General features: G+C 36.7%; 1 protein-coding gene across 1 annotated transcript; it reads right to left on the bottom strand.

Moving 5' to 3' along the window:
* Positions 1 to 277: 277 nt before the first annotated feature.
* LOC131875882 (uncharacterized) lies at positions 278 to 826 on the bottom strand. Its single transcript, XM_059220590.1, has one exon. The coding sequence runs from the start codon at positions 824 to 826 to the stop codon at positions 278 to 280; it is 549 nt and encodes a 182-aa protein (XP_059076573.1).
* Between the last annotated feature and the right edge of the window lie 15,874 nt (positions 827 to 16,700).

The following is a 16,700-nucleotide window of genomic DNA, read 5'->3' as shown; positions in this document are numbered from 1 at the left end:
GAGTATTAGTGTTTCCTTGTTTGTCTATAGTAGGGGCCTAGTCATTCACCATAGGGTTTTCCAACATACCCTCAGCAGAGTTATTAGAGATCGGAGCTATATTCTCCTTATTTTGATGCATCTCCCCTTGAGAGTTACTATCATCTTTATTGTGTTTTTCCTTCCAAATTTGTTTATGAGACCCTTTGCTATTGGGCGGGTTCCTCTGAATGCTAAGACAACCCCTGGCCTAGTGTCCCTCTTTTTTGCAATGGAAGCAAACAAAGGGTAAGGATTCTTACTCAATAGTTTGCACCCATTTCCCCAACATAGAGAAGATCTCAATCGACGACTGCATATCAGTGTTCTGGCAGACATTCACACAGATCCTAGCATAAACCAGCCTTTTTCTAGCTGTAGTCATTGAATCTATAGCAAGAAGATCACCAAAGGAACTGGAAATGCCCTTGAAGACATCTTCAAACCAGAACTCCATCGGCAAACTAGATAGCTTAACCCAAACAGGAGCCAAGTCAAAAAAGGAGTCATTTAACTCCTGATTAGGAGACCATTTTATTAAGGAGAGAAAAGTTCTCCCTACCATCCAAGGACCTCCACACAAAACACCTTCCTGATCTTCCAAACATGAAAAGTTGAAGGGAAAAAACCCTTTAGGCATCATTGATATTTCCACTTGACCTTTCAATCGCCATTTCTTTTTGGCGAAGGCTCTCACCACGTCAATGTTAGGTCTTGGACCAACAAATTTTCCAACTAGAGTGAAGGCCGTTAGTGAAATATTATGATCAATGACAATGTCAGGAATGGAGATAGAAAACTTACCCATTGCCTTGTCTAATAAGTCTGAAACACTAGGAAAGGAAGATTTTCTAGTGGGTTTCAAACCAAGTATTTCGACCCTCGAACCAAGAATTTTAGCCTAGGATCTTGAGGGTTCCTTCTGGACAATATTCTTCTTCATCTCAAATCCCTCATTCAAGATTCCCTCTCGACTTGAAAATCCTTCACGTGACCCCCTATTATCTCTAGGGTCAAAAGGAGGATCCCCAGATGGGTTCCCATCCTTTTTGTTGTCTCCATCCGCTTTCGCTTCAACGTCTCTATCAAAATCCTTCTGCCCATGCGGAGGAAGCGCAAAGAATCCAACACAATTACCAAAACCAACTTTCCCACCCACCTCCATTCAAAAGTATGAAAGAAATGTTGTTTTTATTAACTGCTTAGTGCAAAATGTTGAATTCAATGTCAAGTTTGGCCAAAAAGTGTAACCTAGTATTATGGGATCACCTCTAGCTGAGAGGTGGCACAACAACCATGACACATTTCACCTACCCATAGACGAGATGGTAGTCACACCTGAGGATGTCTACCAGATACTGCAGATTCCTGTGATAGGAGATCTAGTGATGTATGATCATCTAGAGAAGGGAGGCACCGAGGCCCTCAGGAGGATCTTTCAGGATGTAGAGATAAGTGGTTATGAGACCACTTGGCAAGATATACTTGATAAGTGTGATCCATTACCTTCAATTCTAGATAGATTTATTAGAGGTTTTCTATGTCTCGACCATAGGTTGAAGGGACTATCAGTTGGTTGGGGATGAGTGCTAGAGAGCATGATCACAGAGGATATTCAATATGCATGGGGCTCTTGCATGCTAACCCACTTATGTCATGATTTGCATCGAGTGTTGTACCTTAGCATTGCAAGTCTATCGACTAGAGTTACATTGCTTTAGATATAGTCATGGGAGCATATAGCGATTACTCACCCATTGGTTGAGAGGGATCGATTAGTTGGGAGACCCTACGCCTTTGCATATATAGGTGTTGTTGTCCAGTGTAAGCTGGGCAAACTAGAGTACTGGAGATGGGTTCTAGATGATTTGGACTCGGTCATATGGAGATCCTACTTGGATTACAAGCCTTGGCCCAAGGATGTTCTTGAGATGCCATTTGTCTTCACTTCTCATTATCTCATTGGGGGGACGCCCTTTGTTATTGAGCGATTTATTCATGCCAAAGTGTTCTGACAATATGGTTAGGCTTAGGGATTCCCACATGGTGTTGCATTATATGCACGAAGACATCAATATGTGCCAGACTAGGGTCCTACAATCTCCTATGAGTTAGCATGTACTAAGTATTTTTCACTTGGAGCTCAAGTATGGGACTATTTACCAGATACTACATATGGACGGATGACTGTAGAGTAATCCCATTATTTCATGACACATGTAGTTCCAAGGATGTCTTGTCTTGATGAGTTAATGCCTCCATTCAACGATGATGATAGAGCATAGCCAAGGGCACCTAGATGAAGGAGGGTGGAGACAACGTTGGAGATGGTGGAGGAGATGGAGGTGGAGGAGATGGTGGTGGGGGTGATGATGGTGATGGTGCCAACAGCTCTGGTCAGCAGAGAGATCAAGGGAATCAATCAAGTGGGTGGGAGGCTAGGGTGATTCGAAGAAGGAGATTAGGGAGACCTCTTCCATAGGATACAAGCAGGGCAGATGCCCCCAGTTAGGATCTAGTACAATAGCAGCCATCCCAATGTCAGATTCGGATCAGAGTACCTTCCCATCAACAACAGGCACAAATAGTTTCACTACAGAGCATGGTTTGCAGCTACAGGGATAGGTTACACAAGCACATGCTCAACTAGTTGAGACATAGGGTCAACTTGCTTAGGCATAGGCTTAGATTGCCTCTTTGACTATAAAGAGAGATACAATGATTGAGCGCTACGAATGCGCTAAGGCCCTTGCTGATAGATTAGAGAGGGTTGTTGTAGGGACCATCATAGGTGATATTATTCGCGAGATCTGGTACTCATCCAGGAAGGTTGAGTATTACCGAAAGTTATATGAGGATATGGTTCCTGCTGGTAAGCGTGTCCCTAGCTATGCATACGCTTCGGGAATGAGATCTGGATGGAGTCGATCACGTACAGAGAGTAGGGGTGTCACAAATCCACTTCACGGGGATCCCCCAAGTAGAGATCCAGATGTTTGTCCATTTGGTGGAGCAGTTCGACGTTAGCGAGGCCTACAATATCTAGAGGGAGCACAACTTAGATCCATGTGCTTTATTTGTTGTTGTATACATGCTCTTGGAGACACTTGATTCCTGCCTTTTTTTTAAGTACTCTCATATTATGTGATATCATTGTACACTAGACATTGATTATTCATTGAGTATATGAGATGCAGCGGAGACTATTGATGGATATCATCTATATGCTTTATGATGTGGTTGTGCATTATTTACATGATGGATGCATTTACTTTACCTGTCTTACTTGACCTATATGATGGATATATGCATTTTATTACTTGATTAGATGATCCTATGATATGTTGTTTATGATTTTTTATTATGATAGGCATAATGTTCATGAGACTTATGATGCTTTATGTGATGCTTACTTGATGATGAGATGAGTGATGATTAATTTTTACAAAATGATGATGCAATGATATGATGTATGATATGAGATGCCTGTTAACACTTGATGCTTGATATTTATTGATGTATGCTTTTCTTTATGTACAATGATAATGATGTGAATTGAAATATGATATACTATGATGTAATGAATAATGGAATGCAATGCCTAATGAATGAAATGTGAAATTATGTAATGATGTGCATAGTGTGATGATAAATGAAATGTAATATTTTACAAAATTTTGGATATATTGGAATGATGTATGAATGACATAATATACAATAATGAAACAATATAAGGATTTAATGACCTAAAATTGATTAAAAATGACGAAATGATAGAATAAAAATAAATGCAATGATTGAATGAATGCAACTACATGCAAAGAGAACCTTATAAAATGATGAATGAAAATGACGATTAATGAAATGAAACACCTATCATGAATAATTACAATGATGAAATGGAATAGACCAGAAATGAAAGGATATGAAATGAAATGAAATGAAGATGAACTAGTTGTTTTTGTTAACGTCTAATGTACTCAATCCCTTAATAAGAGAGATAAAATCATTTTTAGAATCCCGAGCCTTGGAAAGTAATGTGAGATTTGAAAGATATGCTTATGCAAGACACAACATGAATGCACTCTACCTTAAATATGAAAAAGCTAATCAATGCAATGTTGTCATCTTGTTGGCCATTTTGTCATGCTTTTTATTAACATTGAGCTTTTAAAATGTTGTAAGTTAGTACAAACTTTGATGGTATAATTAGACCATGATGACCTGAGTACCGCTTACATAGAATTTGATATTGCAAGTTAATACAAGCATCGAGGTATAATTGAACTAAGATGTCCTGAGTATTGCTTGCATAAAACAGATAAGAATTAATCCTTTTCTTGTGCAAATCCAAAATGTCCTCGATAATACTTTACCGATCATGTCCTATGACAAATTTACACAGTACTAATGATTAACTCACAGATAGCAAACAAAGAAAATATCATGCTTCCTCATTGCTCCTCTAGTTCAAGACATCATTGAGCCACTTTGGAGACATGATAACAAAAAGAAAGATGCATTAGTTGAACATTCCTACTAAAGTGATCAAACCACGATTCAGAAGAAATTATCCATTGATTTTTGCTTATCCATCCTGATGCCAAGTTTGATAGTTTTTTGTTCAATGTTGAATTTCGTGATCATTGTTTTTTGATTGTTGTCTTGTTTTTTTTCATTTATTGTTTTAAGATTAATGTAGATTTTCCTAACTAGGTTTGGGATTTTGCCCCCATAATAGAAATCAATCATAAAAGCCATGGCAAGACACTTTTGTGATGCCTGAATGTGTATAAAAGGTTTTATTATGAACATATACAATGATGGCAGATTTGGATGAAAGCATAAAGATGCACGTACAAATAGATGAAGGAGCTAGTTTGCAAATAACACCTATTTCCAAGTTTTCACTATTTGTATTATTGCACTTTTTTCCATATTTGATTGTTTGTATTTTTTCCTTTTACACTTCTTTTTTGCTTTTTCACTTTTTTTTGCTTTTTCAAATTTATTTTTTGTTGCTTTTTCAAATATAAATTTTTTTGAGATTCAAATTGTTGATAGGCTCTTTGATTAGATAACCTTTTGGTTTTGATAGCTAGTAAGAACCAAACCCATATGTAGCCACAATAACAAAAAGACCCAGCCAATTCGGTTCAAACTTCCCTTTCTTCTCACGATCTTGTTGATTGTGTGGATTCTCCTTCAGTACTAGATCTTCAATCTGAAATACCCTAGGTCTAACCTTGTGATTATAGGTCCTTTCCATTCTTTTTTGATATGCTTTCAAATGGTCAGAAGTATCTTGATGACGCTCTTGCAACAATTCCAACTCTTGTAGCCTGGATATTCGATATTCTTCATCTGGAATTAAACCTTTTAGTGATACCCGCAAGGAAGGTATCTCAACCTCAATGGGAAAGATTGCTTTAGATCCATAGAAAGGGAATATTATGTGGCTCTAGTGGGTGTGTGGATTCTAGTACGATAGGCCCACAAAGTAGGATTTAACTAAACATGCCAATCTCAGTCAGTATCATTGACCGTCTTTTTCAAGAATTTCAAGATAGTTTTGTTAAACGCATCAGCTTGACCATTTCCTTGTGGATAGTATGGTGTGGAAAAACTGTGTTGGATATTGAATCTACCACAAAGTTCTTTTACATCCTAATTCTTGAAAGGTTTCTCATTATCAGTGAGAATGGAAATAGGAATGTCATAACAACAGATGATGTAATTCAGGATAAAGGAGGCAATTTATTTTCTTGTAACAATAGTTAGAGGAACAACTTCAACTCATTTTTTGAAATATTTTATTGTTGTGATAATGAACTTATGAACATTAGAATAAGAAGGATGAATCTTTCCCACAAGATCAAGACCCCACTAAACAAAAAGGCCAAGAATTTTCAAGAGTGTGCAGCTCCTGAGCTGGTGCATGTATGAGGTTACCATGAATTTGACATTGTTTATATTTCTTAGCAAAGTGAAAAGAGTCTTTCTCCATAGTCGGCCAATAATAGCCCAATCACATGAGTTTCTTCACAATAGTAAGACCACTTGAATGAGTGCCACAAATACCTTCATGAACTTCTTTCGAGGCCTTTTTAGATTCTTCACGTTCAAGACACCTAAGGAGAGTACCATCCAAACCTTGCCGATAAAGTGTATTGGCAATGATGGTATAATGAGCGGATTGTCAAATAAAGTTTCATTTTTTATTTTTTCGATAGGCCTGGGGGAAGGTTATTGTCTCTCAAGTAGGTATAGGTTTGTCCTTAATGAGAGGAATCAAGTCCCACTATGTGACAAATGATTTGGGTATCAGGGCGATCATGGGCAAGATGATACAATTCTTCCACCATGAATTCATAATGAGCTTGATGTTCCTGAGTCTATAGAAGAGAAGAAAGTGTTACCATAAAATCTGTAGCTTTGTTGTTAGACCTTGGAATTTGTTCAAATGTGATTTCAACAAAGTACTTATTGAAGTCATCAACCATCCTTTCAAAAAGCATCAGCTCGTCATCTTTTGTCTGATAATCATCGTTGATTTGGTTAATTACTCATTGAGAATCCTCATAAACATGTAGCTCTATGATATTCCATTCGATATCCATTTTGATCCCAGTAACTAATGCCTCATATTCTACTATGTTGTTGGTACAAGAAAACTTCAATCTGTATGACTTCGACATTGTATGTCCTTGAGGTGTTATGAACAATATACTAGCTCTTGATCCATGTTGAATATAAGAGCCATCAAAAAACAATTTCCATGTTTGCTTTGTAACTATGAGAACATTCGCATCTGGAAATTCAATGTGCAAAGGATTGTTATCATGTAATGGTGCTTTGGCTAGTTGATCTACAATCACCTGACCCTTGATAGATTTTTTGTCTACATATTCAATATTGAATTCACTCAAGATCATAACTATAGTGTCATAAAATTGCGACCCTATAAATTTTTGACTGCATTAGGGTCCTCACTCATGCGAGTTCGAATCCTCTAGCCTGGTCGAAGACCGAAGATTGCTCAGCTTGCAAAAACAACTTCTTTCTTGTCCTCTGCATCACCTCATCCACACTCTACCCTGGAGAAAGGGATGGGATAGGGGTGTGGCGCCACTGTCCCCCCTTGGATATGGGCATGGCACCCTTGTCCTCCCAGGGAGTGGCACCCCTGTCCCTGCCCTATTTTGGGGCAGGACCCTTCCTAGGGTTGCATTGTTGGTTGTGCCTCGGGCGGGAAACTCCCTTGATGTCGGCCCATGATGAAAATAAAATCCACTTACATGTATTTAAGAGGCATTCATCCTCTCATTTGCATAAGTTCGATAAGTTGAAGTTGGATAAGATTGGAGTGTGTCAAGTTGCACAAGTGATCAAGCATTCAAGAGAATTCAAGCATTCAAGCATTCTCAAGTCTCCCTTCAATGCTAGGTGTTTCATTCAAGTCAAGGATTCAACCATTGAAGAGGAGATTAATTCCAGCATTCAATTCCACATAAGCACTTCTATCAACATTGCTATCACAACCTCCCTTGAGGTGATTTACAATTCAGTCTTTCATTTACATCTACTTGCAAGTACTTTCTTTCATTACTTGGCTAATTCCAAAAATGGGGTTTGACCTAAAGGCAAACCCCCAATCCCAACCCATTTTCCTCTCTTTTCTATGTGTAGGTTGCAGGTGCATAGTTGTACTTTCGGATTCGGGCTCCATTTGTAGAGGCAGAAAAACCCTTTTTGTTTGACGGTTTTTTTGGAGGACCGTGTACGTTCCCACCACGGTCCAGGCAACTTTTCCTCAAATTCACAGGGCGACTTTGTCTCGACATTTTACTACCAGATCCAGGTGCACAACTTCATCCCATATTCTGATCTCAAGTTATAATCAATTCTTTGTCACTTTTGTACTATATAATTCAATCAGTTTCCTTTCCATTTCAAACAAAGAAGAGGGGATCAACTTAACATTCCCAATTCATTCAAAATTCAATCTACCATCTTCATGTGGAGAGATTGAATCTAGTGAATTATCCTCTCCTCTTTCTAATGTAACATGGTGAAAAGTGCTTGAATGGTAATCAATAGAGAAACTCTCATCTCTCTTTGAGGGAAAGGGTAGTTTCCTTCTTGATCTATCATTCACCATTTTTCCACCATTACCATAACTCACTTTGTTAATCTCCTTGTTAGTGTTACTTTACTAAGAAGATATTTCAATGGATCTATCTTAGCTATCAGCTCAACTGAATGTGTCAGCATATAGTGTCACAGTTTTTGAGATGCAAACACTACAACTAAACATAATTTTTCAATAGATGTATAGTTGAGCTCATACCCAACTAAAATTTCATTGATGTAATAGATAACTCTCTATTTTCCTTCATGGTCTTGTTGCACCAAAAAAGCACCCAATGATACCTACGTAGCTGACATATAGAGAAGGAGTGGTTTGCCTTCTATTGGTGACATTAAAATAGGTGGATTCATCAAATATTCTTTCAGTTTTTTGAAAGTCTCTTCACACTTGTCATCCCATATGAATGGAACATTCTTGTGTAGCAGATGAGTAAATGGATGACATCTATCTGCCAACTGAGCAATGAATCTTCTAATAGACTATAGCTTTCCTTGTAGTGACCTTAGTTTACTAATATTCTTGGGTGACTATTTCCACAATTTCTTTCACCTTTGTTGGATCCACTTCTATTGAGCTGAAATGATGTACCCTAAAAGCTTGCCAAATGTGACTCCGAAAGCACATTTCTTTGGATTGAGATGCAACTTGAACTTTTCTAGCCATTGAAATATCTTATCTAGGATCTCAATATGTCCTTCTCTGGTGAATGATTTTGCTAACAGGTCATCAACATAATCTTCCATAAATGTATGCATCATGTCATGAAAAACTGTTGTCATTGCTCTTTGATATGTTGCACCTGCATTCTTTAGTCCAAAAGGCATGATGTTGCAGAAAAATGCTCCCTAAGGACATGTAAAAGTTGTCTTATTCTGATCATCAAGTGCTATCCTGATTTGATTATATCTCAAAAAAACATTCATTAAAGAAAACATGGCATGTCCAGTTGTTAAATCCACAATAATTTCTATGTTCGATAAAGGAAACTCATCCTTTGGACACACTTTATTGAGATCTCTATAATTTTTACATATCTTGATACTTCATCCTTTGGACACACTTTATTGAGATCTCTCAAATTTATGCATATCTTGATACTTTTATCTAGCTTAGAGATAGGTACGATATTTGACACCCATTCTAGATAGGCGAATGATCTTATGAACCCCACATCTAATAGTTTCTTCAGTTCTCTTTTTACAAGTAGAGCTATGTGAGGATGCATTTTTCTCAATTTCTACTTCACTGGTTTAGCTCCGGGAGAGACATTTAAATGATGCATTATTAGATCAAGATCTAACCCTGGCATATCTACATACGACCAAACAATGTTTATTTGTCTCTGTTTGAAAAATTCAATGTAATCCTGCTTCAATTGTTTAGAGAATGATGTTGTTGGGTGTATGATCTTTGGATCCGCTTTTGTACCAATGTTGGTTGGTTCTGTTGGCTTGATCAATATTGAAGGCCTCTCTTGATAGTACTCGAGAATAGTATCAAGTCTCTCATACTTTGGCGCCTCAAGGAGGTTTTCACCATTAGATACATCCTTTCTTTTTACTTTTTCTTGATCCAATGTTGTCATGAAATGGTTTTCAGCATTAGATCTGATATTTTATTTATTTATTTTGCTTTTGCAAATAAGAGACTTGGCACCCCCTCGACCAAAAGTTGCGTCATTAAATTCACTGGTGGAAGATGTTTTGGGTTCTACGGCATTGAGATATTGAGCAATAACATAGTCATTGGGAAAAGTATATATCTTAATGGATTTGTTTTGCTCCCAATCAATAATCTCTAGATGTACCAAAGGTAGAGTCTTGATAGTACTCGAGAATAGTATCAAGTCTCTCATACTTTGGCGCCTCAAGGAGGTTTTCACCATTAGATACATCCTTTCTTTTTACTTTTTCTTGATCCAATGTTGTCATGAAATGGTTTTCAGCATTAGATCTGATATTTTATTTATTTATTTTGCTTTTGCAAATAAGAGACTTGGCACCCCCTCGACCAAAAGTTGCGTCATTAAATTCACTGGTGGAAGATGTTTTGGGTTCTACGGCATTGAGATATTGAGCAATAACATAGTCATTGGGAAAAGTATATATCTTAATGGATTTGTTTTGCTCCCAATCAATAATCTCTAGATGTACCAAAGGTAGAGTTGTTTGATTGGTTAGTCTCAAAGGTGTTAAGGTTAATGGAAATATCCAAGTTCTCAAAAGTTATTTCCAAGTCTATGATGTTACTCTCCTCAGAATGACCTCTCGCAATTAGTCTTTGATTATCCTTGATGTAGTTAGAGTTGATATATTGTGATTCTAATTCAAGTGGTCTATACTCTGACGTTTGTCCTGCATACGAGTGAACTATATCAGCATCGACGTCTTTTGCATAGTAGGATCCTTTAGAGAAATTTTTAGAATGATATGAATCCCACTCCCACTCATTGGAGTCTGTCTCAATGGAAGCTTGTAATCTGAAGATTTATTTATAGAGATTATGGTAGCTTCTTATCTCTTGTTGACAAGTTCTTCTTATTTTTTACTATTCTCCTCCTCTTGTTACTTGTGGACCACTTCTTCTTCTTCTTGTTTGTAGATTGCTTCCTCTTCTTGTTGTTTGTGGACTGCCTCCTCTTCTTGTTGTTGTTTAGGTGATTTTTTCCTTTCTTGATTATGAGCCAATTTGTCCTATCCAAAACCTAGTCCTATCTTGTCTTTGGCCTATTGAGAAGGAAGTTGTATAGGTTCTAGAATACCTTCTTTTCTTTTGCCTATAGAACCACTGCCTTAATATCCCATTTTCTGCAAGATATGAAATCCTTTTCCATATTGTTTTGTTGGTATGCTGACATTGTTTATTTCTTGTAGGGATTCCTCTTCATCTTTGTATAACCACTGTAGGATGTCTTTATCTTCAGTTTCTTCATATTAAGTCCCTACCCTGACAAATGATCCATCAAATATTTTGAGTGGTTTTGAAACTGGTTGTTGCTTTGACGTTGATGGTTTCCCATATGATCTAGGAGAAAGTGGCAAATTTGATAGAGAATATTCTCCTATTCCTTTATCCTTCAATTTTATCTTTTTCTCAAAATTTGCCAAAGTGGATGTAAATGAACTCTCCTTAGGTGGTGAACTAGAAGAAGTTGCCTCTTTGTTATACAAAACAATGGCATTTGTTACAGGTTTGACTGTGTTACAAAACAATGGCATCTATCAGGACACGTTTGACTCACGTTTTATGAATGAGGACTTCAATATGAAGAGGAGCATTATGTGGATGTTGTAGAGACATGTCATCATCTTGTGTAAAGGATAAACAATGAGGGGCTATTAAATGTCCCACCATGGCTTGGAATTGATAAACACCCAAATCATTAGGGATGGTGGTATCCAGTAGAGCTTTTTCTAGAATTTTTGTATGCGTTGCGGAAAGATTTAAAAGCTCTAATATGGATATTTGCACGGGCATTTATTGCAATTGATCCACAAGGTTGTATCATTTAGAAGTTGAAGCGTATGGAACATCAATTGTTGGACCCCACAAAGTTACCTTTGCTTTATTTCTTGTGATTGCATTTGCAAGTTCAGGTTGTTGTTTCTCTTTGATCACAATGACATTGATCACATTATTATAAGCATGAGCATAATTGACCTTTTATTTTCCTTTGTTATCTTTTGATGTTGATGCTTCACCCTTTTCATAATTTGGAAGTGGAGTTTTAAATGCAACATGTGTCTCATTTGTTTTATGTCCATCCACGGTTATTACTTCGTTATCTCTCAAGTCTTGAATAACATGTTTCAATCTTTGACAATCATTCATTTTATGTCCCTTTTTTTATGATAATCACAATAATGATTGTCATTCCACCATGCTAGTTCGATTTTGGGCTCAAAATATCTTGTTTCCTGTAATGTGATCAATTTATGTGCAAGAAGCGTTTTCAAAGCCGATTCAAGTGGTTCACCAATAGGTGTAAATTTTCTACAAAAGTTGGTGGCAAGTGGTTTAGGTTTGTTGTTGTCTTGATTAACCACCGTTGTATGACTTGATAGATTGAAGATGGGTTGTTTCGGTTTTGCAATATTAGCATCAACCACTCCATCATTGACAATGTTTCTATTTCTTGTCCAAAATTTTGGCTTATCATTATTGTTATTATTGTTAGAAGAATATGCTCCCTCTTTATAGAGTTTGAATACTCCTCTTTCAACCAAAGCTTCTTCAATCTTGATTCCATTTTTTATTTGTCTTTTATAACTTGGCAGACATTGTAATTTGAGTCTATAAATCATTTCCCTATTTAGATTATCAATGAAAATGTCCATGTTTTCCTTTTTTAGGTACGGTACAAGGATACCTAGCAAACAATCCCCTCCATCTTTGCAAGAATGCAATGAACGATTCTTCATTTTTTTGTTTCATGTTGCATAGATCAAGCATGGTTATTTTGTGCTCAATGTTATATGAATACCGAGAGACAAATTTTTCTACTAGTTCTTCGAATGATTTGATACCAGGTGGAAGTTTTATAAACCATTCCACTGCTTGTCCACCTTAGCTCCTTGGAAATAATCTCATTATGTGTAAATTCCATACTCAATGTATAAAACTCTTTCACATGATCTTGTGGATCGGTTTTACCATTGTATTTGTCATATTTAGGAATTTCACAATTTGGTGGAGAAGGTATCATTTTTAAACTTCTGTCAAATAGATATGGGCAAATATTTTCCAATGAGTATTTCTTTATTGTTCCCCTTTGTATATTTTGGATTTTTTGTTGAAGTGTTTGTATTTGTTGTGTGAGTGCTAAGAGGGGATTATCTATATCATTCCTCATTTCACTATTTCTACTGTCCTTGATCTTATCATCACGAGTTTGAGTGTCAATAGTTCAATTTGTATTGTTTCGAGCTTCACTTGTCCCTTCGGTTTGTCTTAATTATGTTACATCAAAGTCCTGAGCTAATTTAACACCCAAGTGTGCCAACATTAGAAAGTACTTCTCTTTGTCAATTTCTAACACCTTTTCCATGAATTTACCAATTCTAGGATCTTGTTGTGCTTATTTGATTGTTTCCTCGGATATTTTCTCATCATCATCATCATCCTGAGGTATATTTTGAGGAAAGAAAGGATTTTCCTATTCCATTGTGGATTTTTGTTTTTGTTTTAGTTGTTTTAGTTTCTCCCTCTGATATCTAGTCAAAACCAGCATGAACATGGTTAATGGTTTTAAGCTTTGATCTTTGTTTCAAGTGCTAATTTTACGTTATTTAACCAAGTGAAATAGGAAAGATCCTATTGATTAGACTAAGTTAATCTGATCTAAAGCCCTTGTTTTGTTATTAAGGATGATAAATCCTGATAATGAAATTGTGCTGAAAATCAGAGATCAAAATGATAATTATGCACTTAAAAAATGTTTTGATCTAGGCTATGTTAAAATGGTTTCACTTGCAAAACCAGTTTCCTAACTTTGGAATTGATCTAAAAATGAACTCAACTATAAAAAGGGTATCCGAATTGGAATTGAGCTAAATCAAACTGTGTATGCACTAATCTGTTTGGTTGATGCGCTACTTTGTGCTTCCAATGCATTAAAATATTCTCTGGATGCACTAATTTGTTCAGTCTATGTGTTGTTTTATTGGATCTATGTGCTATTTTGTAACCTTGATGCGCTAGTCTGTTTGATCTATGCGCTAAACTACTCTAATGTTCAAAGTTTTGATAGTTTGATCTTGTTTCAAATTGAATGTTCTGAGTTTTTTAATGGATGATTTTCTAAATAATGATTGCAAACACAGAAGCAAGTAGTCAAATAGTTGTTTTATTTTATGATCTAAACAATGAGTGTATGTTATAGGATCTTTTCCAATCCCAATTATTTCCACAGGTTTGAACAATTTAAGACAAATATACCAGACTTTCCTATTCTCAAAAGGTCATCATAATATCACAGCTCATAGCTTAGAATCTTCATCAACATAAACAGCCTTGTCACGCCCTAGGGTGCGCTTGCTTTTTTGCCTATTTCCAAAAGTTGAACCAAAGAGAATTTCTCCTCAATTGGATCATTTTCTTGGGAGCCTTATGGTGAGTATCTTGGGGGCGGATTCTTCCCCACCCTTGCACTATGATATTATAATGTTTGTTTATTGACTCAGTTGGATTCTATACTTATGGTTCGTAGTAAGGATTTTTGTTTGATGTGTCAATGATAAACTCCCTCAAGAGGCCTCTCGACCTTTAGAACAAAGGATTTACACATCACAAGGATACTAGGGAAGGGCTATCACTGAACACTACCATTAGAGGTGATTTTCATCACCACCATATTTGATTATAGTGGGTTGGAATTACTTGGCTTTAGCCATTCCCACTTAGGTCGTTCTCCTCTCACCCGACCTTATGGGCTAATCGGGAGGGAAATCCTTCTAAAGGTATTATCCTAATGCAATAAATTGAAAGAGTGAGTTTGGTGTTTTGGTCACCCAATTAAGGGGAGAGCATATGCCTATCACTTTACAAGCATGGAATACATGGTGTTCTTTAACCATCTAATTAAACTAGGTGCCTAATTTAACAAAATGAAATAGCTCTGACCCCTGCAAATACCATTAGTAGTTTCACATTTTGGTCTTTGACATCATAAAATGTACTTGCAAAATAGAAAGACACATATCAGACTCATAAACTTTAAAATCTGCAAACAGAGATAGATGTGCTAAAACAAAGACTAGATGCACTAATATTTGCATTCTATGCGCTACTAAAACCAGTCTATGTGCTAAAAGAAACATTTTATGTGTTATTTTATCTATTCAATGCGCTAAAGTATGAAAAATAAAAACTGCATTCAGATCATGTGGATGTGCAAAAATGTTAGGTGAATGCGTTGATTTGGGCAACTAATGTGCCAAAACAGAACTCTAATGCGCTAATATTTAAGACCTGTGTGCTAATATTTGCAGAAGATGCGTTGAATTGCTTCTCCGAGCTAACCTCTTAAAAAAACATACAAAAAGATATTAAAAACGGGGCTAGGGCCCCACAGTGGGTGCCAAAAATGTATGCCATGAAATGTGAATTAATCAAGTAAAATACCCAGCACACCAATGAGACATTATATTAAGGAATAAATCAATAAAAAAAGTAAAAGAGCACTCCCAAATGGTGTCTCATTGTCCTCTATCTCTAAGGACCTTGTCGATCCATTGATTTTCTCTTAGCAGCATGGACCTCCAAGATGACAACCTGAAGATCAAGTATGCTATACTATGATCCTATGATCTAAATGAAGATGAGATGAAGGAACATGATTCTAGATTAACATGATTGTTATGTTATAAACATGGTTGACACTATACTAAGATGCAAAAACTATGGATTTTTCTTTGCTCGATGTGTATGCTAAACTCAGAATGCCAAATTAAAGATTAAGTATGCAAGATGTGTTACAATCTAGGGTTGTTGTTGCACCAAAATATCGACCTGTCAATGCCCGATACAACCACTAGACTTATAGAATCCACAAGAAGTTTTTAAACCGTGTCACAAATCCCCGTGAGGGACGCTGGCCCACTGCCAACAATCCCCCTCCCAATGTCACTCACCGCGGCTTGCGTGATTCAAACCTATGACCAAGCTTTGATACCACTTGTTACAATCTAGGGTTGTCATTGCACCAAAAGATTGACTTGTCAATACCCGATACAACCACTAGACTTATAGAATCCACAGGAGGTTATTAAACCATGTCACAAATCCCCACGAGGGACGTTGGCCCACTGCCAACAAGATGAAAAAAAGATCCTTTCATGAATGAAAAGTGGGGGTATTTATAGCTTTTCGTAGATATGAGCTTGGGTGGCAGGATTCAATGGTCTAGATTCAACCTGGAGAGATAAAGAGGTTAAGATAGGCTTGGGGAGATGTGACGCTTGTCATCCTAGGAAGGACAAGTGGCAAGGGAATCTCCAACAAATGCCAGACATGTCCTACAAGAGGGAAAGTGGCATGGAGAGGGTGGACATGTGGCAAGGGGGCCAAGTGTCCTTATGAGAGAAGAGATACTCCATAGAAGGTTAGGATAGGGGTAGTTTGGAAGGATAAGGTTGGTTCAACCCAAGGTTAGATGGTAGCTTAGGTTGGAGGAGGGTTAGTTAGGTGGTTAGAAGTTAGGAGGCATGTGACCAAATTAGAATTAAAAAATTCAAATTGAGTGGAAGGGGATAATTAAATAAAACAAATTAATTAAATTTTCTCATTTAATTAGGCAAATGAAGAAAATGATTTAGGATGGGAAGAATTTAGAAAATGAACTATATAAATAAATTATTCAATTTATTTATTAAGTAAAAGAATTAAGGATTTATTAATTAAATAACTCATATTTAATTAATTCTCTCTTGGCCATTGTTTAGTGTATAAAACTACATTTCTTTCCTTGTCTTCAATTTGTTGTAGCCCAAACGTTACTACTCTTAAGGTGTTGTACTTCTTTTATGGTGGA

Source organism: Cryptomeria japonica, chromosome 5 (assembly GCF_030272615.1).
Source record: "Cryptomeria japonica chromosome 5, Sugi_1.0, whole genome shotgun sequence".
NCBI lineage: Eukaryota > Viridiplantae > Streptophyta > Pinopsida > Cupressales > Cupressaceae > Cryptomeria > Cryptomeria japonica.
This window is presented reverse-complemented; position numbering and strand designations above follow the sequence as displayed.